The 27,810-nt window shown below is 36.3% G+C and overlaps 1 protein-coding gene across 6 annotated transcripts in view; it reads left to right on the forward strand.

Moving 5' to 3' along the window:
• Tpp2 (tripeptidyl peptidase 2) overlaps window positions 1-27,810 on the forward strand; it is a 74,431-nt gene that overhangs the window by 31,522 nt on the left and 15,099 nt on the right. For 3 of the 6 annotated variants that reach the window (XM_029557208.1, XM_017794883.2, XM_029557210.1), the window contains 15 exons: window positions 3,215-3,363; window positions 5,182-5,297; window positions 6,235-6,403; window positions 7,107-7,264; window positions 7,911-7,987; window positions 9,934-10,040; window positions 12,541-12,695; window positions 14,069-14,185; window positions 14,392-14,492; window positions 15,793-15,889; window positions 16,964-17,101; window positions 18,640-18,884; window positions 19,124-19,202; window positions 21,087-21,125; window positions 27,150-27,301. In XM_029557208.1, coding sequence (XP_029413068.1) covers window positions 3,215-3,363; window positions 5,182-5,297; window positions 6,235-6,403; window positions 7,107-7,264; window positions 7,911-7,987; window positions 9,934-10,040; window positions 12,541-12,695; window positions 14,069-14,185; window positions 14,392-14,492; window positions 15,793-15,889; window positions 16,964-17,101; window positions 18,640-18,884; window positions 19,124-19,202; window positions 21,087-21,125; window positions 27,150-27,301 — 1,899 coding nt within the window. The remainder of the gene's footprint in view (window positions 1-3,214; window positions 3,364-5,181; window positions 5,298-6,234; window positions 6,404-7,106; window positions 7,265-7,910; window positions 7,988-9,933; window positions 10,041-12,540; window positions 12,696-14,068; window positions 14,186-14,391; window positions 14,493-15,792; window positions 15,890-16,963; window positions 17,102-18,639; window positions 18,885-19,123; window positions 19,203-21,086; window positions 21,126-27,149; window positions 27,302-27,810) is intronic. The other 3 variants (XR_003847319.1, XM_029557209.1, XM_008855155.3) reach the window with 1 other exon arrangement.

Here is a 27,810-nt window from a genome sequence, read left to right on the forward strand (position 1 = left end):
GGATCTCTGTGAGTTTAAGGCCAACCTGTTCTACATAGTGAGTCCAGGCCACCTGGGGCAGGGAAAGCCTGTCTCAAAAAGACCAAAAAAAAAAAAAAAAATACAAGATATGGACTAAAGATTATGCTACAGGACATATTTGATGATTCTTTTTGAAAAACACTGCCTCTCTCTGAGTATTGAACATCAGACACACAGTATCTACTTTTAATTTTCTGTGATCTCCATTACAACTGTAAGTTTTACCTTTACAGCTTCACACAGTGGCCTCTCAGAGCCTCTTTGCAAGATTCCAACCTTGCCACATAGTGCCTGGCTTCAGCTGCTCTCTGTGACTTCCTCAGTCTTGCATCATTACCTTCAAAACCTTCAGTAACATGTGGATGACACAACACTGACAGGTTTTGCTACCTTCTAGAGATGTAGCTTGGCCCTCTTAGACTACAGCTATATCTGCTTCTGTGTACTGATCATGAAGAAATACCCCCGTAATTTCTTTCAGGGAACAGGGAACCCTCCTCATCCTAGGCTTCCTTCCTTTTAATGAATTCAGATCTCTGCAAGATAGAGCCACTGATGGGTGGGATCTTACCCTTAGGACATCCTTCCTACAGTCCCAGGGTACATAGGAAGTTTCACCACAAAGTTGTTGATCTTTGTCTGTTATAGGTGTTCCTCTGCACTAGCCTGAATACCATCCTGCCTTTAAATTTAGTCTGCCAAATAAATCAGTCTTATCACCTTCAAAGTGTAACCCTACTCAGGCTCTTGGGACACAGGAGGAATGCAGGCAGATTCTTTGTCAAAATATCACTTGAATGGTCCCTATCCAGTTTCTGATAGTCTTTTCCCCTCTGAAACCTCATGAGCCAGGCCTCAATGGTCCACATTTCTCTTCAGCGCTCTTTTCTTCCAAAGTCCCACAAAAACATCCTATTAAGCTTTGCTGACATTATTCAGTAGATTTTCTAGTGCAAATTTCCAAACTCTTCTACATTCTCTTTTATAAATATTTTATTTATTATTTTTATTTTATGTGTATGAGTCTGTGTGTATGTGAGTGCATCCATGTCATGCAGCACCATGGCCGTCAGAAGAGGGCTTCCAATTTTCCTAGAACTGGAGTTAAGGACAGTTTGTAGCCACCATGTGGGTGCTGGGAATTGAACCCGGGTCCTCTGCAAAAGCAGTCGGTGCTCTTAACCGCTGAGCCATCTCTCGAGCCCCGATTCCTCTACATTCTTTAAAAGAAAAAAAAAAAAAAATCCGAAGACTTAAAAGCTGCACGGTCAGGTTTTTTATACCAATGTCCCCACTTCTTGGTACCAGTTTCTTAGTTTCTTTTTCTGTTGCTCTAATAAAATGCCTTGACAAAAGCAACATAAGTGAGAGAGGGTTTATTTTAGCTTGCAGGTCTAGGTTACAGCACATCATTTCAGGTAGGGGACAGTAGCAGGAGCTTGAGAGAGCTGCTCACATTACTTCCATGACAGAGCAGAGGTGAGGGTGCATTCCCACTTGCCAATACTCAGCTCACTCTTTTTATTTAGCCCTGGGCCCAGCCCTGGATTATGCTGCTGCTCAAGTTGAGCCTTGTTCTTCCATAGTAATTCATATAATCAAGATAATCCCTCATAAACATGCCCATAGGCCAACCTAGTCTAGACAATTCCTCATTAAGATTTTCTTGTCAGATGATTCTAGATTGCATCAAATTGACAATTTAAACAAACCATCACAGAAAATAGCACTAGATCTTTCTAAATTTAAAATGTTTATTGATATTTTGATATTTCATTAAACTTATATTTAAAATGTAATTAATATTTAGAAGTGCTTTGTGACCAGCTACTTTACAGGGTAGTGGAAAATTAATGAAGGACAACAGGAAGTAGTCGGTTAAATTTAAGACTAATTTTTTTCTGTTGTAAAATACCTAGTGCTCATTCTGAAAATTGGTTGATACTACACATACTATAAACAAAGTAAAAATCCACCAAAACTTCTACTATAGATATATATGTCTGACATTTTGAAGAATATATTTCTTGGGATAATAACTATTCAAACATTGTTGTCACTTACCAATACAGTGTGAACATTTTACACGTTAATGAATACTTAATCTAACCATATTTCAGATATCCAGTTATAAGAACTGCACCAACCCATTTCAGTAGTAAGATATGTTCATTGCTTGCGTCTGTGAAACTGAAAGCAGTTGCCCTAGTGTTGCTAGCCAGGAATAATCATAAAAGGGAGTCCAGCAACCTCTTTGAGAAAGTAGTGTCACACATATCCTTCTTGGGACAGAGAACAGAGCTGTTGGACAACACTGTGATCATAAACGCCAAGGGTTTTAGCTCTCTTAGACTGCTTGAGAGCCCTTGATGCATTTCCTAACTGTCCAGTGTCAATCTCTATGCATGTAAGGTCAGCCTAAATTCATATGTGCTATAGACAGAAAACATACCAGATTTGGAAGACTTAGTCCAAAATAGAATGTAAACTAACTCAGTTTTAGTGTTTTCTATCAATTGCATTTTTAAATTATAGATATATCTAGTTAAAGTATATTATTAAAATTAATTTTGTAAGTCTTTTGTTGGCTCTTTAAAACTGTGGCTTTTAGGGTTGGTGAGATGGCTCAGTGAGTAAAGGTGATTTACTGCCAAGACTTGCAGCCTGAGTTCATTCTCTAGTACCCCGGTGGAAAAAGGGAAGAACCAGCTCCACATTCATGTTGTGACACCAATGCACACATGCACATACATATATGCACACATAAATAATGTGATTTTTAAAATGTGGCTCTTAGAAAATTTAAATTGCATATAAGGCCCATATTAGGTTTCTGTTGGACAAAATGAAAATTTTCTGGTATAAATAAAAGAGAAGGACACTCATCAAGGTGCCTGAGCATTTTTCTCTCCCTAATATCTCTGACACCTTTGGTCTGTTCCATGTGAACACAAATATGTACACACAGACATTTCTTTCCACTTATAAGAAGAAGATAAATGTGTGATGGGAAAATAGCTATGCTAGGTCAGTTTCCTCCCTTTAATATCCCATAACAGTATCTTTGTCTTTTTTTTTATAAAATGGTTGCAAATAGTGTGTAATTTTGTACTATAATCATAGATTTTTTTAAGATTGTTGTGTCTATACAGCTACCTTTAACCCTAAGCAAATTCCCTGGCTTTCTGTTTAGTGCTGACGGGGCCCTTGGTGTGAGCATCAGTGCACCAGGAGGTGCCATTGCTTCTGTTCCTAACTGGACATTGAGGGGGACTCAGCTAATGAATGGGACATCGATGTCTTCCCCCAATGCCTGTGGAGGCATTGCCCTAGTACTTTCAGGTAAGGATCTGATGTAATGCTCTCTTATTTATTGCAGACTGTGTTTTCTGAAGCTGTCATGGTGAGAACATGGGTAGAATTTTGTAGTGTCCTGAGCACAAAGTAAGTGTAAGATAAAGAATGATTTATAGGATCATAATCCTTTGATTGTGTATTCATTCACTCATTCAGCAAACATGATTTCTTGACTGATTGCTCTTAATGATTATCAAGCAATATTTTAGCTCTGGGGCTAAATCTGTGGACAGAACACCAAAAATATTTTGCCCATATGAAGTTTATATTGTAATTATGAGGCAGACATTAAATTTTCAGGGGGAGTCTTTTTGAAACAGGGTCTCCCTGTAGCCCTAGCCTGGAATTCACTATGTAGACCAGGCCGGCCTTGAACTCACAGAGATCCACTGAGGCAGACATTAAATTTTAAAATGTTGGGGCTGGAGAGATGGTTCAGTGGTTAAGAACACTGGGTGTTCTTACAGAAGACCTGGGTTTGAATCTCAGCACCCGCATGGCAGCTAACAACTGTCTGTAACTCCAGTTCCAGGGAATCTGACAGCCTCTTCTGTCATCTGCGGGCATTGCATGACATGGGTGCACTTACCTACATGCAGGCAATACACATATGCACATAAAAAAAAATAAAATGTTTTTTAAATGTTTTATATTACATGTTACCAGACGATGAATGCAGAGGAGCACAATGAAGTGGAGAGATGGTACGGGTTTCTGGGTGGGTGTGCAGTATTAACTAGGACATCACTTGCTCACTTAGGACTAGAGGAGGCAGGATGCTATGAGCTCCTGCCTCAGAAGTATCCCTCTATCCCCCACCTTCCTCCTTCATTTACCCCTTTCCTAGCTACTGTTAATGGTCTCCTCTGCCTGATATGGATAAGCCATGTTGGGGAGAAACAGTCTGCCTGTGAGCTAGCCTACCCAGTGCCAAATCACCTGCCAGCTTGAGTCAGAACTTTCAGGACAGATCCTGGTGTCTCTACTCACATTTTTAGTTTTTTTTAATTAGAGAAATATTTCAAGGTCACTTGTGTTTCTCTTTTTAGACATACTGCTCTCTTGGCCTCCAAATCCTTTTTGGCATTTTTTTGGCTCTGAAAACTCAAGCATTCTATAAGCCCAGCTCATCTATCAAGTTCTCTTGATCGTCTTTCATCTTTTCTAGTTTCTCATGGACATAATTATTGCTTCCTTAGTTTTCTTTTGTGGTTTCATAGAGTTACATGTTTATTACATCTAAGCAGTAACATGATAAGCGCAGAGAGGTCAAAAATGGTACACTATTCATCCTTAACAGTCAATAATGGAAATCTGACAGATTGTTGGCCTCCATAGCCTTTCTGTGTTCCAAACCTGGCTACATGCTAGAATCACCTGAGAAGCTCTTGATAAGTAGCAGTCCCTGGTGCCTAGGCATTAAAAATTCTGGTCTTTGGTGAGACTTTGCCTGGTGCTTTGTTTTACCTGAGTTCTGTTGGTGTTTATAACATGCACTTGGGTTAGCATCGCTTTGGACCTGCAATATTTTGAAGAAAACATCATTCAGATGCCTCTAGGTGTCTGCTTACTACATCATGCCATATCTGTATTGATTCCACTGCAGACAGCATGCAGTTATTTGTTTCTGAGTGAACAATTTGTATGATGCAAGTGGTTTGAGTCACACTTTCAGTTTTATAAGAAAACTATTCAGAAGTGGATAATGAAACACAAAAACAGAAGAGGCTGTATTTCATCATCTTAGGTTTCAAGTAGTAACCTCATTAACATTACTTTCTTGGTTTTGTTTTTTAATTTTAGGTCTGAAAGCAAATAATGTTGACTATACCGTTCACTCAGTTAGAAGAGCTCTAGAAAACACTGCAGTCAAAGCCGACAATATAGAAGTATTTGCCCAGGGACATGGCATTATTCAGGTATTGTTGTCTGTGTGAAAGTTTTGATTATAAAGCATCAAAATAATGTTTTGAGTATTACTGCGTGATGATTCTTCTGTAGTCGTGATTCACTATGTCTAGATTATATGGCCATTTAGAACTATAAGAACAAAGGACATAAAAACAGATTTTATAGATAAGACAGATTTTCTGCATTAAGATAAACAGCCTGTGTATGGTGGCACTTGTCTTTAATCCCAGCACTTGGGAGGCAGAGGCTGGCAGATCTCTATGAATTCTGGGCCAGCCAGGGCCATATAGTGAGACCCTGTCTCAGAAAAAAAAAAAAAAAACGAGGGAAACATGAAGGTCATGTAGAGGTTGGGAATTCAAAGCAGAGAGGTAAGGGTAAACATTACTCAAGCATTCAAGCATAAGGATAAGTTAGTGGGTCACCACCCTCCAGTTACTTGAGAATAACTGTAAATGAAGAGGGAAGTGAAATGTTCATCAAAGTGGTAATTAAACTGGTATTTTATCCAAAATTGTAGACTTACCATCTTAGTTGTAGTATTGATTAGTTTAGAGACATGAACATAGATACCAGGCTTTTGCTTGACTGTACAGTGCTACAGCTGATACTGCTACAGCTGAAAATTAAGTTGATTGATAATTTGTAATAAAAATATTTCTTGCCCTTCCTATTTATTTTTTTTAATATTTTACTATTTTTATTTTGTGTGTATAAGTGTATTGCCTGCATATATATAAGTGTACCCTTGTCGTGCAGTGCCTGTGGAGGTCAGAAAAGGGTTTCAGATCCCCTGGAACTGGAGTTATGGATGGTTGTTAGATGCCATCTGGGTGCTGGGAACTGAACCCAGGTCATCTGCAAGAACAGCCAAGTCCTCTTAACTGCTGAACCGTCTCTCCAGCCTCCCGTCCCATTTATATTTTACTGTCGATATTTTTTTAGGTTGACAAAGCCTATGACTACCTCGTTCAGAATACATCATTTGCCAACAGATTAGGTTTTACAGTTACAGTTGGAAATAACCGTGGCATCTACCTCCGAGACCCTGTTCAGGTGGCTGCTCCTTCAGATCACGGTGTTGGTATTGAGCCAGTATTTCCAGAGAACACAGGTAAGTAGTAGGCTGTTCATAAACTGAAGCTTTCACATTTAATGCCTTAAATGAATAATAAATTGTAGAAGAATGTTTGCCTGTCTAATGTTCTAAAGGGAAAAGAAAACTTGACTACTGGTTATTTTAAAACTTTATAGACTTGATGATAATTGATGATAAATATTAATTAGGGATCCCAGTTCAGTAAGCATCTTAACCATGGAAGAAAACAGTAGACTAGGCTTTTAGTGGCCCACAGTTCAATAAACCAGTAATGAAAATAGATTCCTCTTCTGTCCACATCTTACTCCTAGAGCATAAGACAAAACTTTCAGATAAGAGTAAGGAATAGAAGCAGCCAAGGGAGACTGCAGCTCAACTGGGTATAAATAAAATTGTCATCACTGTATTTTTATCAGCTTATTTTAGTCAGATGCTGTTCTCTGTATACGTTAATATAAAATATCCACTAAAAATTCCCATTATAAGGCTTAGCAGTATTTGCTGAAAGTATGTATGAATCTTACAAGGACACTAAATTATAAAGAAGATTCTGTGACTTTTATTTAAGCTGTGATGTGTCTATCAGGTCCAAAGCATTGTACAGCTTACCAAACTAAGTTGTAAAGTTTTCTTGACCTAACATAGAACTTTCTAAAATAGGTTCAAGGAAAGGGGGAAAATAAATGCTCATTTTAATTTTTGATCTTTTTAATGCCAGAAAACTCTGAAAAAATATCCCTTCAGCTTCATTTAGCTTTAACTTCAAATTCATCTTGGGTTCAATGTCCCAGCCATTTGGAACTCATGAATCAGTGTCGACACATAAATATACGTGTGGATCCCAGGGGCTTAAGAGAAGGATTGCATTATACAGAGGTATAGAAATATCTGTGTTTTTCATTCCTTTACTCTTTAAAATGTTTTATGAATTCAAAGTAAACAATCCCAGGTCTGTTTGCTTTTTTATTAAGAATCAACTGAATGCCTTTTCATTTGCCAAATTTTGCAGCTTTTCTGTTTCCCTTTAAGCAGTTTGGTATATTGTGTTCTGTCCTTGTCTGAGGAAGACCAGGGAAAGAAACAGAATAGCAAAGCCTTTTTGATTAGGGCTCTCTAATTTGTTAACTGTGTAATTTGGCTAAAGCTGTGCTATGGTTATCTTTAATACTTGGACAAAAAAACATCTATTAAACATGGTAGTTGTAGGTGAACATAGAATAGTATCATAACAGTATCTCTACCTCCAAAATTATAATACTAATTTTAGTTTGTAGTAGAGAATAATTAAAATATAATTATTTCATAGTTGATGTCTTATTGCCCCATTAGTCTCAGTCAAGGTTTATCATACATGTGATTGGGCTATGTGTTATTTTGTGAACTAATGTCAATAATCTGGTGTTAACTTACATGTAAGACCCCTAAATTTTAAGATTAGCTTATTCTGTGACTAGATTATACCTTTTATTTCCTGTTTTACAAGTTTTTGAAGGATGTTGAAACTTGCCATTCTTTCTTTAAGGTATGTGGCTATGATATAGCATCCCCCAATGCAGGTCCTCTGTTCAGAGTTCCAATCACTGCAGTTATAGCAGCAAAGTAAGTAAGAGACTTTTCACAGCTCGCTCTTACATCTAAATTGTTAATGGCTATTTGTGGAATAGTCTACATCTTTTAAAAATTTATTAGGCCAGAAGCAGGTAACCAGGTTCAGCTCCTAGCTAGCATTCTAGGTGGCATATAGTCAGCTGTGCTATTCCTGTTAATTGAGAGGGGAAAAAAGTGAGGGCACTGGCCCCTGCCCACCTTTCACTGAAACTGCTCTGCCCAGGCTGCTGATGACTCCATATTGCTACTCCAATTCAGAGGCTGTCTCAACTTTTCTTTTACCCCATCCTCCTGCAGTGCTCAGCAGTGTTACTTCATCCTCTTCAATGTCTACCCTGCTTTATCCCCCTGTGTCTGAGAGTACACTCCTCTGACTTTTTCACTTTTCTAGTTACCTTCTATTTCTCAACCATTACTTACACCTTCTATCTCATCCACCCTGGAATCAGGGAATTCAAATTCGATAGTATTACTTCTTGCTTAAAATACATCAGGAACACCTCTTAAGGATGAAGTTTAAGCTCCTTAAAATAACCTACAATGACAACTCACAATTATAGCCTCAGCCAGCTTCCTATCACTGAGTACACCAAATTATATTTTTTAGCCAGCTCTTTGCTCTAACACTCCTGGGTTCCTCAGGGTTTGTGCATTTGAACTCTTGATTTTTTTGCTTCATTTGCCTTTCAGATAACTAGACTCATTCCTGGGCATCTTAGGTAAAGGAAATTCCTTATTCTTGCCTTTTGACACTTTTAATAAGCTCCTAGACAATCTTTAGCCAGTATGTTCTAATTTTTTAATTTAATATATGCTAGTTGACTATGAGCCCTCTGAGAACACAAACTGTATCTTACACAAACTGTGTCTTACCCATTCTAAATTGACACTTTCCTTTGAATTACTCAAGTTAAATACTAAGTATGGAGCAGGTCTCAGCCTATGAGGGCCATAGGATGAAATCAAGGAGATTAAATTTAAAAAGTGGCATACACATGGAAAATTTGCATGACACATTCTCCATAATATATTTCTAACATCCAGAAGGAATTTAGGCAAGGTAAATACAAGACTATCAGCTGATAACCTCATTTCCTTTAGGAAGCTTCCCCAGGCTCACTTTTAGGAACCAAGCCTTCTTCTGTTTTCCACTTACAATTCCTTTCTTCTTGGAGCTTACTGTGTTAAATGGTTTTCTTCCCTCACTAATTTGCATAGAACAAAGGACCATGTTTTACTCATTGTTATATTTCTAGCTGCAAATAACAATGCCTCATATATAGTAGGCAGTGATTAAATGTCATACTGACAAGGATGTGAGTTCAGTATATATTTTATTTCTATAGAACATAGTTATACATTTGACCTTGATGTTTCTTTGATTTCTCATGAAAGTAGTTTGTCTTTACTGTGTTGTAGTATAGGAACAGTTTGAAATTGCCAGAAATGGCTTACTATCAGTTTCGTTTACAACTGTAAGACAAAAAATATTGATTTTAATATCTAGAACTCATTATAGTCAAGAATCTGATAATTAGAATATTCTTTAATTGTAAAATTCATTTAAGAAAACAGGAAACAATATAAGCTTTTTATAATGTATGTTATGAATTATAAAAATAGACAAGTAGAATCATCTGTACTCTGCTGTGTAGAGGTTATGTCTTCTAACATGTTACACTCACAATTACAGCCTCAGCCAGCTTCCTATCACTGAGTACACCAAATTACACTTTTTACAAAAAAAGTGTTACAAAAATGGGATAATATTGTCTTTACTGTTCATAACCAACTTATTACAATTCCAGTACTTATTTCTAATGAGCTGGAGTTTTTTTGCATTCATTGAATAAAATCTATAGTGCTGGTAGTCTTATTGTACATGAGTGGCTATTTTTTCAGAGTATCATATTTAATAATTTTTTTTTAATTTTCAGAGTAAATGAGTCATCACATTATGATCTAGCCTTTACAGATGTACATTTTAAACCGGGTCAGATTCGAAGGCATTTTGTTGAGGTTCCTGAGGGCGCAACCTGGGCTGGTAAGTAAAATTAGTCTATGACTACTTATTTTTTTAAATATGTATTTTTTTAATAATTTTTAAAATTCTCTTGGAGAATTTTATACATATATACAATGTATCTTGATCATATCTACCTCCTCATTTTCCCCCTCCAAATCTTCCTAGAAACCCTCTCATAAGATTAAAAGCAACACAAGTCAATGGGTATAAATATAAATATTTAGAAGGCAGTTTGACAACATGACCATTTAGCAAAAATTGCAGTAATAGTAGGTTCCTCCAAGGGCCTATGACCTCCCCAGCTATGGGATTTTTACCAGGTTTACACTACCAGGCATGAATTCCCTCCTTTGGAGCGGGCTTCAGATTGAATCAGAAACCAGTTGGTTACCTCCGTAACAATCACGCACCATTGGGCATATCTTACCTGGTAGGTGTAACTGCTTATTTTTACCTACATTCTATCTCTAATGATTATGTGTTACAGATACATGAACCAAATTTAAATTAGCAACCAGCATTACTGAATGCCTCTGGAGTCTGGGCCTCCTAGTAGGCATTTTACACACCCATCGGAATCTTATAAAATGGATAGATACTGTTATTAAAGATTAAATGGTTTCTATTTGACTTAGAAATACATTTTTTTACTTACATGTAAATTTTCCTCTATCTGTTCCATAAGTTTTTTAATAATAAAAATAATGAAATTTAGTATGTAAGACCTGGTTAGGGAAGAGCTGGTTGTCTTTGTGATTCCCTATACTGTCCTGTGGTCATCTGTCTATATGCATCCCATTTGTCTGTTACTTGAATCACAGGAAAGGTGAGGGTTTTCATGTTTTATATAAATGAGTAAGAGCAATATAAAAATAAAAGCTGGGAGTTAAAGCAATGAATTGAAAGAGTCTGTACACCATATTAATTTGCAAACTGATGGTGGAGCTGTTACTGTGTTAATTTCCTTTTGAGGGTTCTCAGGAGTGGCTCCAAACTAATGTCTTTCTACATTCTGTCTGTGTACTAAGCCATTAAGAGAACTGCTTCTAGAGACCTTTTCTCCTTATCCAAACCCTGACTTAGGTGTTGAGAGAGAGAGAGAGCATTAAGGGAAGGCTCAACTTTAGACATTGATGAGTCTGGGCTGTGATGGAGACTCTACCATATACGTCTACTTGGAACGGCTTGCTTAATTAACTAAATTCCTATTTTAACTAATATTGTTCATCTTCTTGTATAAGAATAGATTTTTCTTTTCATTAATTTTTATGTATATGAGTGTTTATGCCTGCATGTGTGTTAAGTGCACCTGTGTCGTGCGGTGCCCTTGGAGACAGAAGAGGGTGTTGGATCCCCTGGAACTGAAGTTATAGACAGTTAGCTGCCATGTGGATGCTAGGATCCAAACCCAGGTCTTCTTAGACCAGCCAATGCTCTTAACAGCTGAGCCATCTCTCCAGCTCCAAGGATAGATATTTTATAAAATGCCTAGTCTATGCTTAGATTACCATCATATACTTAACAGTTCTGAGGGTCAGAGTTGTGGCATTGCCTAATACTGCAGTATTTCTATAGGGCTCCTTGGGGATTTATAGCTCTAGGCTCTGATACAATGTTCATTAATAATACTGAGAAATAAAAATCTGGGCCACAAAAAGTACTCTTGTTACAGCTCAACCCTCTGCACCTTGCAATATACTGAATAAAGCTAATTTTTGAATTGTTTAGTGATAAAAGTCAGTAATGATAATAATCTTTAATTTATTTGGTTGGTTTTGAAAGCAATTAGGGGTTTTCAAGGGACTGTTGTTATAAAACGTTATTGAATAGTCTAGAATGAAGGCATTTTCACATCATTTTACAGTGTTAGAAGTGTTATGATGGTTTCTATTTCAATCATTTCAAAATATTGTCAAAACAACAGATTTCGTGCTCTTAGTAATTGGGTAGGTTCCAAGAACTTTATGCCCCTTGTCTGTGAGAACCAAAATAGACTGAACTTTGCTTCTAGTTACAGCAGGTATTGTTTAGATAATCCTGCCTCGTAGTGTTTTGGCTTAGCTTGAGCTGTGCCATATAGTAAAGACAAGCAAGAGTGGTTCTGATAGTGTTATGCTGCAGAAAAAATAGGAACAAGTAAGTGAAGAAGACAACTAAGAAGAGTTACCAAGAAGTTGGCACTTGGAATTTGATTGGGAATTGATTTGCTTTCACAATGAAATGAGAGGTAGGAGGGCTTTTAGAAGGTCTTGATTAGGATAATTATCTGTACATCTAAAGACAACTTTGTTCTTTTCTGGTGTTTGCACTTAAGATTGTTTATTTAATACTGGTTTATTTCTTCCAGATTATCTTCTGTACAATATTCTTTTGCTTTATTTCAAGGAGGTACGCAGGCCTCACTTGAAAACATCATTGTATTCTTGATTATTCCCTAAGTAAGCAGACATGATTAAAACTGCTTCATGAGCATTTTAAATCTTAGTAGATTAAAACTTCACTTCTTCCTTTATTTTAGAAGTTACTGTGTGTTCATGTTCTTCTGAGGTATCAGCAAAGTTTGTTCTTCATGCGGTACAGCTTGTGAAGCAGAGAGCATATCGAAGTCATGAGTTTTATAAGTTTTGTTCCCTTCCAGAAAAAGGAACACTGACTGAAGCTTTTTCTGTCCTGGTAAGCTTATTTAACAGATTAAAATCCAAAACACCCCTTTTCCTTTTGGGGTATGGGCTAAGACTTTATAGTTTGTGCCTAGGACATGTTTCATGCCTAATAAAAGAAGTAAGAAGACAGGTAGTCTGATTAAGAATACTGAAAAGCAAGCCTGGCATGGTGGTACATTTGGGAGGCAGAAGTGGGTAGATCTCTGAGTTCAAGGCCAGCTTCATCTGCATAGTAAGACTCTGTCTCAAAAAAAAAAAAAATTAAAACCACATTTCAAGTAAATATTCCTCCTTCTCTCCATCTCCCTCTCTGAAAGTACTAGGGATAGAACCGAGGGGCAAGTGTTCTATCCCTGAACTGTATTCCCAACCAATGTTCATCTCTCTTTAACTCAAATACTTCACTCAAAGAATAATGCTAATCTTGAGGCATTTCATATTTTGGACCTTGATTTACATTGTTTTGCTCATTAGTGTAGATTATTTCTATGTGAAGCTTTTGGCAGGGGCAGGGGTGGGGGTCTTTTCTGACACAAAATCTCCCTGTCTGGAACTCACCATATAGACCAGACTGGCCTCGACTTCATGCTGTGAAGCTTTTTTTTTTTTACAGGGTACTTAGTACCTTCCTAATGTCCTGTTGAGAATCTACATGTAGATTCTGCAACATAGAGGCAAGTCTCTGTTTTCAGTCATGGTGTTAGGAACGACTAGTCCTTCCTGCCTGGAAGGTAGATATTCTGCTGGGCTTCTTCTCTTGGGTTTTCATTCCTTCGTTTGTCTTTCCCATATTTCTGTCTCTGATGCTTTATATAACGCAGTGTTAGCTCCTAAACTTATTGATCCAACACTTCATAGAAAACCTAATTTAACATTGCATCAATGCTAGGGATAGCTTGTCTGTCTCTTTTTTAAAGTTTCTTAAAGAGAAAGGTAGAAGTGGCCATAATTTCATTCTTCTTTAGTTGCTTAGTGACCCTGAACCCAAAAATCCATCCTTTCCTATTGAATCTACCTTAAAAATTGTTGTAATATCTTTTCTTATCATTATTCTTAATTATTTTTCTCTTGGTCCTATTTTTTTTTATTCTGCTTTTCACCATTAATTTACTGTGTATATTTTCTATGGGTGCCTTACATCTTTTATGATACTTAAAAAGCATTAGATTTAAGTAGATATGTATTCATGAGTATGTCTACTTAAAGCCTACCTACATCCATCTGTGCAATTAAGATTTGGTGAACACCTAACATAAATGATAAAAAAAAGTTTGTGTTTTCTTACTACAAATAAAATATTTGTTTTGAAACAGAGTAATATTAATATTAGATTATATGAGAAAAAAACAAAAAGGATTCATGCATTGCCATTTTTATTTGCAGGGCGGGAAAGCAATTGAATTTTGTATTGCTCGTTGGTGGGCAAGTCTCAGTGATGTCAATATTGATTATACCATATCTTTCCATGGGATAGTGTGTACTGCACCTCAGTTAAACATTGTAAGTCCTATGACATTCCCATTCTTTTTAATGTCATGTATTAAAAATAATTTCTTTGGTAGATTTAAACCTTAATGGGAAACTAACCTATGAGTCAGAGTTGTATGTGTTCATGAGTATTTAAAACTACATTGCATAAATTTATTTTAGAAACAAAATGCTTTCTATTAAAGTTTAAGAAATTAACTTTTAAATATCTTTTGTAGCATGCATCCGAAGGAATCAATCGTTTTGATGTTCAGTCCTCTTTAAAGTATGAAGATCTGGCTCCCTGCATAACTTTGAAGAGTTGGGTCCAAACACTACGGTATCTCTCAGTGTTTTCAGATTTATAGATGTTGAATGTTAATGGGAAGGATCCCTCTTTGAAGGATCCCTCTTTGAAGGATCTAGTTGTTTATGAGCTGGTTTGTAATCCATGTCAGTGCTAGAGATCAAAATCCCATTTGATTTTGCAGCCTAGAAATCCTCGCAGGTTTTGGGGACGTGGCTCAGCAGCACTTTCTGCCCTCATTGATCCCATCCTCACTGGTTTGCATCAGTATATGTTGACCTTTTTTACTTCTTAACATAAAGTAACAAATTAACAGCTGGGCAGGTGGTACAAGGCTCTAAACGAACTACTCTGCCTCCAAGGCCCTGACTCAGAAGTTAAGAAAGGGGATTGGGGATCTGGCTCTATGGTATTCATCTACCATTCACAGAGCCTTCAGTTCAATCCCTAGTACTACATAAAAGCAAAACAACTTACCAGCTTTCCCAATTTTTTTACTGTTTTATTATTTTTTCTGTGTATGATTGTATTGTCTACATATATGTAAGTGCACCCATGTCATGGTCATGCAGTGCCCACAGAGGTCAGAATAGAGTGTCAGACTCCCCTGGAACTGGAGTTATAGACAGTTAGCTACTATGTGGGTACTGGGAATTGAACACAGGTTCTCTACAAGAACACTTAGGGCTCTTAACTAGTGAGCCATCTCCCCAGACCCCCGTCCTGATTCAATTTTATGACTTCTTGGGCCATTATTTTCAGAAATTGCAACAATGTTGAATAGTAGAAATTTGTCTACTGGGGATGTACCATAAGCTTCCCCTGTGACAGCAGGACCTCAATCTTCCAATCTCAGTATTCTGCTTTACTGTAATAACTTGCTTTAGAGGACACTGTGAAGATTGCACGGTTCCTTAGAATGAGGACCAAGTGTGTCCTTGATATATGGTGTAGCCTATGCCATGCCTCTGCAACCACTGGCAGTTAATGGGGGTGGACAGCCGTGGGGACAGATACATCAAAACCTGTTCTTTAACACTGTTGGTGATTGTTGGGATTTGGTTGTGCTAAGAGCTATTTGTAACATTTAAAAATGTTTTCATCATGAACAGACTATCTGTGTAATATTACAGCAAGATCTAAGCTGTGTTGCTATGATTCAGGCAATAAGGAATTATATTTGTTAATGATTAAAATTTTATAAACTATACCATAAAAAATAAAATTTCAGGAATACTCTTTCATTTTTGAAACTTGCTTAGTCCTTACAGTCTTATTTGTCTCATAAAAAGAAGTCTTGAATTAATTCATTGATACAATTGCCTCATTATAGCCCAGTAAGTGCAAAAACCAAACCTTTAGGATCAAGAGATGTTTTGCCAAATAATCGCCAGCTTTATGAGATGGTCCTGACTTACAACTTTCATCAAGTAAGTTTTTGTCTAATAAAATATACCTACATAATAAACTTTTGCTTTATGTATCATGAAATAGCAAATGAAACATGGTTTAAGAAAAAAATGATTCCTAATTATCTAACCCAGAGTATAATTTATTGGTGACCTGGCCTTTGAGCCTTAGTTTTCATTTATAACTTATTAAGATTTTTTGTTGCTGTGACAAATAAATGAGAAAAAAAAAAAAAAAACTTAAAGGTAGGAGTTTTTGCTTTGTTGCACAGTCTGAGTGTGTAGTCCATGTTCTCTGGACTCTGTGTTTCTAGGCCTGTAGTCAGGCAGTACATAATGGTAAAAAGGGCATCTAGCAGAGGCTGCTCAACTCATGGAGAATAGGAAGCAGGGAGGAAAGGGACTAGGGACTGAAAATAGCTTTCAGAGCCCTTTTCTCAACTTCCTCTAACCAGCCAGGTTCCACCTCTTACAGTTTTCACCACCTCCCAAACAAAATAGCATCATCACCAGCTGGGTACCAAGCATTCAACACATGGGGGACATGTCATATTCTGATCATAGCAAAATGATACTCATCCATTGATATCACCTGGCCGAGAGATAGATAAATGTCTGGACCTGATTGCTTTCTATGAAGGAAGCATGCTAAGGGTGAAACAACAGAAGAGCTCTGAGGTGGAATGAGCAATAAATGTAACTGAGACCATAGTAAATGTTGGATCAAGGGGTTTTTTAGAGTCAGTGAGATTTAAGTTATTATTGAAGCATAATATAAATTTAGTTTTTATGTTGCAGACATGAAAGATTTCAGTGAATTAGAAGATTTCAGTTTTATAAATAAATTAGAGGATATATATTAGAACCATGTATTTTCATCAGAGATGGGAGAGGGAGAACACTAGGTTTATATTTTTTAGTTCATAAAAGTGTTTATTTATTGCCAAAGCAGTAGATATCTGACATTTTTGAAAATGTACAAAAATGTATTTTGAGTATTTCTTAATGAAAAAGTGTTATTTTTATAATGGTATTATAGATTATATATAAACCACATCCAAGTAATTGTTTTTTGGGTTTTTTTTTCCTTAATAGCCCAAGAGTGGAGAAGTAACACCTAGCTGTCCACTTCTTTGTGAATTGTTATATGAGTCAGAATTTGACAGCCAACTATGGATTATTTTTGACCAGAACAAAAGACAAATGGGTTCAGGCGATGCCTATCCACATCAGGTATAAAACTGTTGTAAGAATTAATAAATCCCAGATTTCTTGCTAAGGTAAAGCACTCCAAAAGTTTTTAAAGATACTGTAATTTTACATTTAATCTTTTACAACCACAAGAAGCTCCTTAATGTAGTCATTTAGGAACAGACTTGACCACTTTACTGCCACTAGAGGATAAGAATGATGCTTTCAAACACTGGTCATCAAAGCTATGATAGAGAGGAGAAAATATTGGGCCTTGCACATGCTCAGCATGCACTCTGCCACCAAATTACACCCAACATAGCTATTTGCTGTAGTATTTCTCCCTCCTACACATTGCTTCCACCTGTCTAAAGGTACATGGCAAATCATGAGGTGTGTAAGTGCTGTGAAGTAATCCTGTGTCTGAAACGGATACAGGGGTTATTAAAGCCATGGCCAGGTGGCATCAGTTAATTCGTACTTTTCAGATTTGAAAATTACATGACTGAGCACTTCACTGCATGCCAGACACTATGCTTTGGACTGTCACCGAAAGAAACAAATCTCTTAATATATAACTTCTTAGAAGTTTCATCTTTGGTTGAAATTATAAATGAAGAAATGAGATATTTTTCCTCAGATGTTCATCATTTTTTTGCATGTAGCCATTTAAGGAGTGATACCATTTTTCCCCCTCAAGTTAGCCACTATATCTTCTCTACAGACTGAATTGTTGCAAGGCATTATGTGGGTTATTTTTTAGATCTCAGAAGACATTGCTCCTGCAGTATACAACCAGTTCCATGAGCATGTTAGCAAGACAGAGCTTAGTAGTTCTATATTCCTTCATCTCTACTGCCTCTCTGTTTGCCCTGCTTGTTGTAAAGGGGTGTAATACTTTAGTTATAATGTAAAGATTACTTGACATGGGGCTGGAGAGATGGGTCAATGGTTAAGAGCCCTGGCTGCTCTTGCAAAATATCCAGGTTCAGTTCCCAACACCCACATGGTGGCCGATAGCCATTTATAACTCCAGTTCCATGGGATCTGACGTCCTCTTCTAATCTCAGCAGGCATTGCATGAGACAGGTGCACTTACATGCAGGCAATACACTCCTACACATAAAAATAATATAATTTAAAAAAAAAAAAAAAAAAAGACTACTAGACACATGAACATACAAAAACTGAATGTGGTTGACTTTTTGACTACTTCACGTCTCTGACAACCCAGGAACAAAAACACCATTGCTTTTATTAGTTTTGTGTAAATATTGGTAATATAAGAGTATGTGAATATCTTGTTGTAAAAAGAATGAGAACTAGGTGTCAGACCTAAGTTAAGCTCCTTTGCTCTTTACTCTCTAGGACTCTGGGCAAGCCACTTGATATCCTTGATCTTGTCTACTCAGTAGTACCTTAAGCATTTTGGGTGTACATGCATGCATATGCAGTGGCTTCTTCTATGCCTCACACCTCATAAACACTTTGTTAATGGAACTGTTTCTCCTAACCTTACTGTCGTTTTAGTTTATTAGACTAAATTTACTTTTCCCAAATTTTGTTTTTTTCTTTTTTAGTATTCTTTGAAATTGGAGAAAGGAGATTATACAATTCGACTACAGATTCGTCATGAGCAAATCAGTGATTTGGATCGTCTTAAAGATCTCCCGTTTATTGTTTCTCATAGGTTGTCTAATACCTTGAGCTTAGATATTCATGAAAATCATAGCCTTGCACTTCTAGGCAAGAAGAAATCAAGCAATTTGACATTGCCACCAAAATATAACCAGCCATTCTTTGTTACTTCTTTACCGGATGATAAGTAAGTGATGACACTGCTGATATTGAATGACTGTCCTCTGTCTTACACATTGTGATCTTTCTAATGTTGTTCATTAGTAGGGCCAAATTTATGATTTGTTATTTTAGTCTGAATTCTTGATTTGATTTTTGAAACTTTAGGCATGGGAATTACTTCAGTATGAAATTATTTTGGCTTTCTTCTACATATCTTTGTGAAACTTTTTCTTTTGTTTTTTTTCTTTTTAACTTTCTCATTAGAATACCTAAGGGAGCAGGACCTGGATGCTACCTTGCAGGATCCTTAACATTGTCAAAGACTGAACTTGGAAAGAAAGCTGTAAGTGTTGGTTATTTTACTAATAACTAATTTATTAATTATTGTACCTATTTAAGATTTCTGTTTCTTTGAATAAAAATAGAAACTGATTCTTTGAAAGTACCTATTTAAAATTTTCAATTTCTTTGAAGACTGGCTTTAACTCCACATTTTCAGAATGGCTAAAAGACACCCAGGGTGGGGAGAGTTTGTTTTTGTTTTTCTTGAGCTATCAGTGAAAATGAATTAATAATTGGTCGTCTTTTTAAATGAATCAAAAAAAATTTTTGTGTTCTTTTCCACAAACCCATAATTCATGCCCTGAACCTATTCTGCCTCAGTGGCAGATATACTTGAGCTTCTTATGAAACATATAGATCCAGGTCATAATTGACTGGAGTAACTAGGATGTATAAAAATACAGCATGCCCCAGAATTTTGACCAGCATATTGTAGATATTGGAATAAATCAGATCCTCTTTGATGTTTCTGAAAACCAATCAGAATGGTTTTTGCTAATGAATGTTGCTTTTCCACATTTGTGAAGACTTTCTCTTGTTGGATCTTGCATAATTATGTGGCTAAATGAAGGTGTTTCTTTTGGTATTGCCTTTTATAGTTTTAAAATGATACTTTTTGTTTCTGATTTAGAGATTAATGTTACAACATTATAGGTACCTTGTTTCAGTTTTTTCCATCAGTGTTTTCATTACAAATTGTTAAAAAAGAATGTTGTTTACATAATTTGTCACCATTTATCTTAGGTTATTTTAGTGCAATGCCAGTAAAAGTTGTCATTCTTACAGCCTTGCATTTCTCATTTACCTTAGTTCATACAAAGCTAAGGAAGTTTGATTACCTAATGCTGGAATCTATAAATGCTGTTGTCAGAATGAATTCATCTCATACGTCTTGAAAATTATTTTTATTCCTTGTCACTATTGAACTAAGGTCATATATTAACTGACATTTCATGGGAATTTTGTCCTTAGAAAAAGTTGCTTCTTAACATGCTTGGGTTTCATTTCAGATCATATTCCTTATTAGATACATACTTTAGTGTAATTGGAAACAAATCAATAGCTGATACTGCAGTTCATACATGAGCTAATTTAAGAAATCCTCGTAGTCTTTTTTTTGTAGGTTCCCGTACATAGCTGCTTCACCTGTGAAGCTGCAACTGAGTTTTTCACCCAAATGATAGATAATTCTCAGAAGTCCACTTTCATGAAAAAGTATAACAGAAAAGAATTATTGACAAGTATGCTTGTAACAATTCAGAAATAGTTCTTCCTGACTGTACTGTTAGAGGCAATTGTGAAATTATAAATGTGTGGGATTAACTATAGTTAGAAAGGTAGCTTATAAGAAGACAGCAATAGCCTGTAAGCTATGAGTTATTATATTTTCCATTGGATTGTTTATTTAAACTTTCCTCAGAAATTCTACACTTCTTATGGGTTTTTTGGTAGTTGGAAAGATAATTTTACTTCATTTTGACTTTCACATTAATAACCCTATTAGGTATTGCTTTTTATAAGAAGGCATAGGCTGTGTGATGGTCATAACATCCTTTAAAATCAAAACTCTGCAGACTGTCAGCTAAATTTAAATGTTTTTTAAAATGTTTTCATGCTAATGGAGTTTGATCACTAAATATTTTTAATAAAAAGCTGAAAAATCATTTTGCCTTAAAATAGCATATTTGAGTGCATTTTTATTAAAAACTGAAGTGGCAGTGCTGTGTTCCTCAAAAGCATGCCATTTAGACCCAAAGCTAACCCTTGTAAGTACTGTGACGCATACAGATGGAATGTTAAGTTGGAAGAAAGTTAGACAGGGGTGGTATCTCCATCCTGTGTAGATTATGCATGTTTTCTTACAGAATGTCCTTCTAACTCCCAGGGGCAGTCTGCAGCAAAACGACAAGGAAAATTTAAAAAGGTACTGATTGCCAGTTCTTAAAAACAATGTCTTAAAGCCTTACTTACATAGTAATTAAACTTTTTTTCTGTCACTATTATAAATCTATTACAAAAAAATCTTTCCCATAGTTTCCTTTCTATGCATTCTGCAGTATAGTTCTCTTAGTTAATACCTACACACTGCCTTTCTGAAAGGTTTTTTTTCAACTATAAATTATTGGGAAACCCTATTTTTCCAGTGGTATAGTTTTTAATGGCTACTCATTTCTTGGTACAGATAAGATATCAAATTAAAAAGGTTGAAATTTTGCATTATCTGAAGCCATAAAAAGGCGAATGTGATAATTTAGCAATGAAAGACAGAGTAATTAGTCATTTTTAAAATCTAAGGCCAGTAGGACGATTCAGTGGGTAAAGGCACTTGTTGCCAAACCTGACTATCTGAGTTCAATCCCCAGGATTCATATAGTGAAAGGAGAGAACAAACTCCCACAAGTTGCCCCCGACCTCCACATAGGTGCCATAGCACTTGCCTGTTGAAACATATACACATATACACCAAAAAACACTAAATAAATAAATGTAGACAAATTTACAATGTAAAAGTTTTAAGTTAGATTATATGATTAATAAACTACTCACTGCTCTTGCATCTGTCTTAGCTATGGGAGGGCAGAGACAAAAAAGAAAAATCAGATAGCAAGAACTTAAATAAGAACTGCTGACTGGAAGTTGAAGTCCAAACTAAATGGACACACATTTAAAACCCTACAGGGGTGTACTTGATTCCCCTTAACATATGCAGTTGTCTGTATTGACTGCTGAGAGCCACCTTTAAGTTGATGAAATTTCTACTTCAAGAACATTGTAGAGTAAGAGACATTTGATGAAGAACCACTTAGCATTTCAGTGGTTTCTTCATCAAGTATTGCAGTGAGAGAGTCGGTTGTGTTTTAAGGTATAAAAAAATGATAACTGTATGTTTCTTAATGTGTAGTGATATGGAACTGGGGACCACCATTTTATAGTAGGTAAAATTCCTTTAATAAAATATCTGCCAAAATGTCCTTATTATATAATGATAAACCTTTTGTTCAATCACAATCAGGAAGAATCATATTCTAGTTAAAGGACTAAAGACCAGTATTTCTCAACTGGATGTTCTGATCCATTTGAGGACCATGTAAATTCATTTAATGGATCATAACCCAGACTTTTAAAAATCATATTTTATGTATTGATATTTGCCTTTTTCAGTTGCCATGAAGATAGTTGGAAAAGATTTTCCAGGAACTCACTAAAAATAGGAAGCATATATCAACAAGGTCATAGGCATTGTTTTTATTACACTTGTATACTTGGATTGGCCTTTTGGGTTTTGTTTGGATTAGGTTGTGTAAGGTATGATAGATAGTACTGAAAATGAAATTATTATTACTTGATGATTAATAAAGTTTTATATAATGAACTTGGAACCTAGTTACTTCTGTCAATTCTTTGGTATCGGTGCAAGTACACAGTAAAACTCTTGTTTAAAACAAGACAGGCTGACATGGCATGGTGCCAAACACCTTTAATCCCAGCATTCAGGAGGCAGAAGCAGGCAGATCCCTATTAGTTCAAGGCCAGCTGGGGCTACAGGGAGACCCTGTCTCAAAAAGACCAAAAAATAAACAAAAAAAACATAGGATGAGGCTGGAGAGATGATTCAGCAATTAAGAACACTGGCGGTTCTTGCAGAAGACCGCCAGTTTGAATCTCAGCACCCACATGGCAGCTAACAACCATCCATATCTCCAGTTCCAAGGGATCCAATGCCCTCATGCAGGCATAACACTCATACACATAAAATAAAAATAAATGAAAACTAAAGCACAAGATAGGCAAATAACAAATATGTACACATATGTGAAAGAATTTAGTTATTTATCATAAATGGCATTCAAATGATGTTAATCTTTAAAATATTTTAGCTTGTATAAAGCTTTAAATTTTTTAATTTATAGTTATTAATAATTAAGCACTAAAGAAATTATACTTGCTTTGTTTGGTCTTGGGTTTTGTTTTGGCAGGGGCAGGTTTTGGTATTTTTAAGACGGGTCTCCCTGTATCCGCAGCTGGCCTGGAACTCACTACGTAGACCAGGCTAGCCTCGAATTCATAGTGATCCATCTGTCTCTGCTTCCCAAGTGTTGGAATTAAAGGCAAGCACCACCACAGCGGACATTGGTTCTTTTTTATTTTGTTTTGTTTTGTTTTGAGCCAAGATCTCCATGTAGCCCCGCCTGGAACTTGCTATATAGACCAGGCTCGCCTTCATCTCAGAGGTCCACCTGCTTCCTGAGTGCTGGGATTAAGGGCATGTACTACCATGCCCTGCTAGAAATTATGCTTTTTGAACCAGAATCTAAATGATAATGTGTTGTGCTGTTCACTGGTTTGGCAGGTGAGATAAGCTTCTGAAAAATATTTTTCAATTTGAACATTTGAAATACTTTATGAATACCTTGGAAAGTTTGAGGTTTTTTTTTTTTTTTTCAACTAAATATCTCCTATTGAGAACTCTTTGTAGCTTTTCTACTTTGAAGATTCTTGTTCACTGTCCTTTTTAAACTATAATCAAGATTACTTGAGATTTAAAATATAAAATCATTGCTATTAAGTTAGTCCTGCATTAAGCCCTTGAAAAGTGAGTTGAAAACAATACTTATGAAAAAAAGAATGTATGATCATAGTGACACAAATTAAAACACCATTTCTTAATTAGGATTTTAAAGTACCACATAATTTTGACAATAAAAATTCTTGTCGTGAAATCTTTTATTGGGTTTTACTGACATTTATAATTGTACTGATTATAAGGCCTTGATTCCCACCCCCCAGATCATAAATTTTTCTTCTCTTAATGATAGCTTAAGCTTGCTATAATAGGATTTCTTATTTGTATAGGTGTTGGTTAATTGTTATAAATTAATGAATTGTTCATTAAATTCTATTTTCTATCTTCTGTACCAAAACAATGATAGCAAGTACCTTTATATCATTGAAATTGAGAGGAGAAATTGCCTTACTCGTTTCCTGCCTCAAAGTGTTTGCTTTTTCCTAGCCTAGGAAACTAAAAGGAAAGCACATACCTCTTAGAATGAATAGAGACTCCCAGGCAAGTGGCCATCACAGTCTGAAATGCACTGGATGAAGAACTTGATTCCAAAGGCACTATAACCATATTTACATAATGTAAATATTGAAGGACATGTATATTTACTTCTTAGATGGCTTGTGCTAAACACATGACACTGAAGCAGTCTATTTTCATAAGAAGTTGATGCTAGGTTTGGGGGTTGAGATTTTCCAAACACCTTTTACTTGCTCAGGACAGTACCACCCAGGAAAGTAACCCTCAAGCAGTAGAGAAGAAAGCTGAGCTTAGTGGTACAGGTCCCTGATCTGCCCATTAACAGATGGTGGTAGTGTAGGGGTAGAGGGCACTGAGGCAAAAGGATGAATGCAAGGCCAGCCTGGCTTACATTGCAAGATCCCTATCTCAAAAATTAAAATGTAGAGGTATTGGGGGAGAGGATGGATAGCGACAAGGTCCTGAAAGAGCTAGGCCACAGTAGATGATTCTTCTCCCAATCTTAGGTCTCACCAGAGCCCTAGTCTATGAGGTCCGGCTGTTTGACCTCAGAGAGTACAGTACAAGGCTCCTGGGGGATTTCTGTGGCTTTCTTACATCAGAGTGTTTTCTATATTTTAAATGAGTCATGAGGAGATAGTGGTTATTATTTTGTGTTGTATAATACTAGAGCTACAGTAATAATTCTTTGTATACTGCTGGATCACTGTATACCCCAAATTTGAGTTTCAGGGCATTGTTAAAATGGACATGTTTACCTAGGAGTTTTTGCTACTTGGGGGAGTAGTTTTGTAATAATTTTCACTCATGTTTTTCTTACGTACTGTGCTGAGGGCAGTATATGTCTTTTTGGTAACATTGTTATAATGTTAGAAACTTCATTAATATAAGATTTTATTTTAGCAGCATCTTAGTATAAGCCTGAAAATGTAATTGGAGAAGCTTGCTTAGTAAATAATGATTTGATTAAGGACAACCAGTTTGTTCCCAGAAACTAAGTCTAGTGTATGGTTACGTTTCCCAAGCAGTGTATTTATTTTTATAGGAACGATTTGTATGCTATAGGATCAATGCAATTAAGCTACATTTCTCTGCTATCATCAAAGCAGAACTTTCTCAGGCTTATTTCCCTATTTTCACTTTCTTCCTTAATCTCTGTCCAAGGACACTACTCTTGCCAATGGGGATCAGCAGGCTGCTTGCAACCAGATTTTCTGGTCACTTTCTTTGAGGCAGTACCATCTTCCCCATTGCTTACCTCTCTGTACCATCAGCAAATAATCACAGCATTCTTTAATATTAATATTATTATTATATATTTAGTGTAGGGGAATGATGAGTATGCCATAGTGTGTGTGTGTGTGTGTGTGTGTGTGTGTGTGTGTGTGTGTGAGAGAGAGAGAGAGAGAGAGAGAGAGAGAGAGAGAGAGAGAGAGAGAGAGAGGAAATTTGCAGGAGTCAGTTCTTTCTTTCCACCACATGGGCTCTGGAGATCAAACTCAGGCCATCACGCTCAGCAACAAGCATCTTTACCATCAGCCATCTCACCAGCCCCATTCTTCATGGTTTCATCAAGGCTTCTAAAACCTCAGATTCCTTTTACTTTCTGTCTGTCTTAGAACATCTTTGAGCAAACAGGATTACTGGATCTGTTTTCTTCCCATTTCTACCCCTGTTGGTCTTAATCATTGCTGTGACTTTAAGCATCATCATCAAGCATTAATTGGTTCTACTTTCAAAGAATATCTCAAATCTATTCATTTTCTTGTTTTCACAGCCTACTAAGTAGTCACACACAATGTAGAAATTCCTAGGTTTGTTCCCTAACTTGTTTTCCCACTTCTACTCTTTCCTTTTATTACCTGTTCTCTAAATATTATCAAGAGTTACTGAGGGACGTGGTGTCTCATGCCTTTAATCGCAGCATTCAAGAGCCAAAGGCAGACAGATCTCTGAGATAGAGGCCAGCCTGGTCTACATAGTAAGTTTTAGCAAGCTGGGGCTACGGGAGGTCCTGTTTTTTAAAAATAGTTACTAAAATACAAACCCCAAATTTTAATCCATACAAGATTAAGTATGAAAAAGCCAAAGTATTGAATCAGTACCTTAGCTAAAACACTTTTGGTAGGCTTCTTTGTATACGGAAGATAGGAGCTATATTTTTACTGTACTCCAAGCCCTGTTCACTCTGGCTGTAACCTACTCTCAGTACATACAGCTGTGTTTGCCATATACTGGGTTCAGGTCTTTATACTTTTGTACTTCAAACACTAAAATGATTGGGCTGCTTTTTGTTTCATTTGGGTCATTTAGGTTCCTTTAAATTCTTCCACATTTGTCATTTAGGTTCACTGGCCTTCCCATAACCACTTTGTTTGCATGATTCCCCTCCTTACCTAACAGTCACTATTTTATTCTGTTTTATTTTCCTTGTGTCATATGTCACTATCAGAAATTATTTACCTGTGTATTTATTGTCTGACTAACCCATGTAGAATGTGTGTTTTAAGTGCAGAAAAAAGCCTTGACTGTTCTGTCCTCTTGTTAGAACAAAAAAGATCTTTTCTTTTTTCAGTTTTAACCTATTTACTCCTCTGTTCAGATTTAAATGTGAAAGGATGGTGTACTTTTGTCCTTACTCTGTCATGTGAAACTAAGAATACCAAAGACATGCGTGGAGAAAAGTTATCTCCTGTATTTTAAAGTTGCTGGTAGGAGCTTCAGTATTTTTAAAGTTTGGGAGAACCCTACAGTGGTTGCAGATTAGCATTTCTTCCTTAGAATCTGAGATATGGTGTAATACAACTCAGGCACAACCCACCTTATGAGATTCTGAACTGCTGAAAATGATTTTGAAGTATGTAAAGTTAAGCATGTTAATCTAAGGATCTCTTTCCATCTTCCTAGGATGTAATCCCTGTTCATTACTACCTAATACCTCCACCAACAAAGACTAAGAATGGCAGCAAAGATAAAGAAAAAGATTCAGAAAAAGAAAAAGATTTAAAAGAAGAGTTTACTGAAGCACTACGGGACCTTAAAATTCAGTGGATGACAAAGTAGGTTTTTCAGTGGATTCTAATCCTCTGAATTTTTACTCTTATTTTCCCAACTATAATAATTTTGTGTGTATGTATATGGACTGTATTCAGAATTGTTAAATGGATTATAGGGTTGCAGGCTTTTAATTTTTTTTATGATTATATTGTGTGATAAGAAACCTAAAAATTTTAATTTGCTCCTGCAGAGAACTTTATTGGAGGACATAAAAAAGAAAAATAGCTTTTCTTCCTTCAGAGATGATCATTGCCTTCCTGTCATTTTTGCTGTCAGTGTTTGTGCATGTAGCTGTGGGGGTTAGGGGGACCGTGGAGCCTTTTCTTCCAGTTAGTTTGGGTGTTGAGCATTTCCTGTGTCATTGAATAATTCTTTACATTTCCATTTTTAGTGACTGTATCATTTATGATCCTGTGTATGCAATGTAATATATTTAGCACTTTATCTAGAAGATATGTTTATAGTTTTTCTCTATAATAATATAATGGACCTTCTTATGTACAGTTGGAAT

The sequence above is a fragment of the Nannospalax galili genome, unplaced genomic scaffold (genome assembly GCF_000622305.1).
Source record: "Nannospalax galili isolate Female #2095 unplaced genomic scaffold, S.galili_v1.0 scaffold287, whole genome shotgun sequence".
Taxonomy (NCBI): domain Eukaryota; kingdom Metazoa; phylum Chordata; class Mammalia; order Rodentia; family Spalacidae; genus Nannospalax; species Nannospalax galili.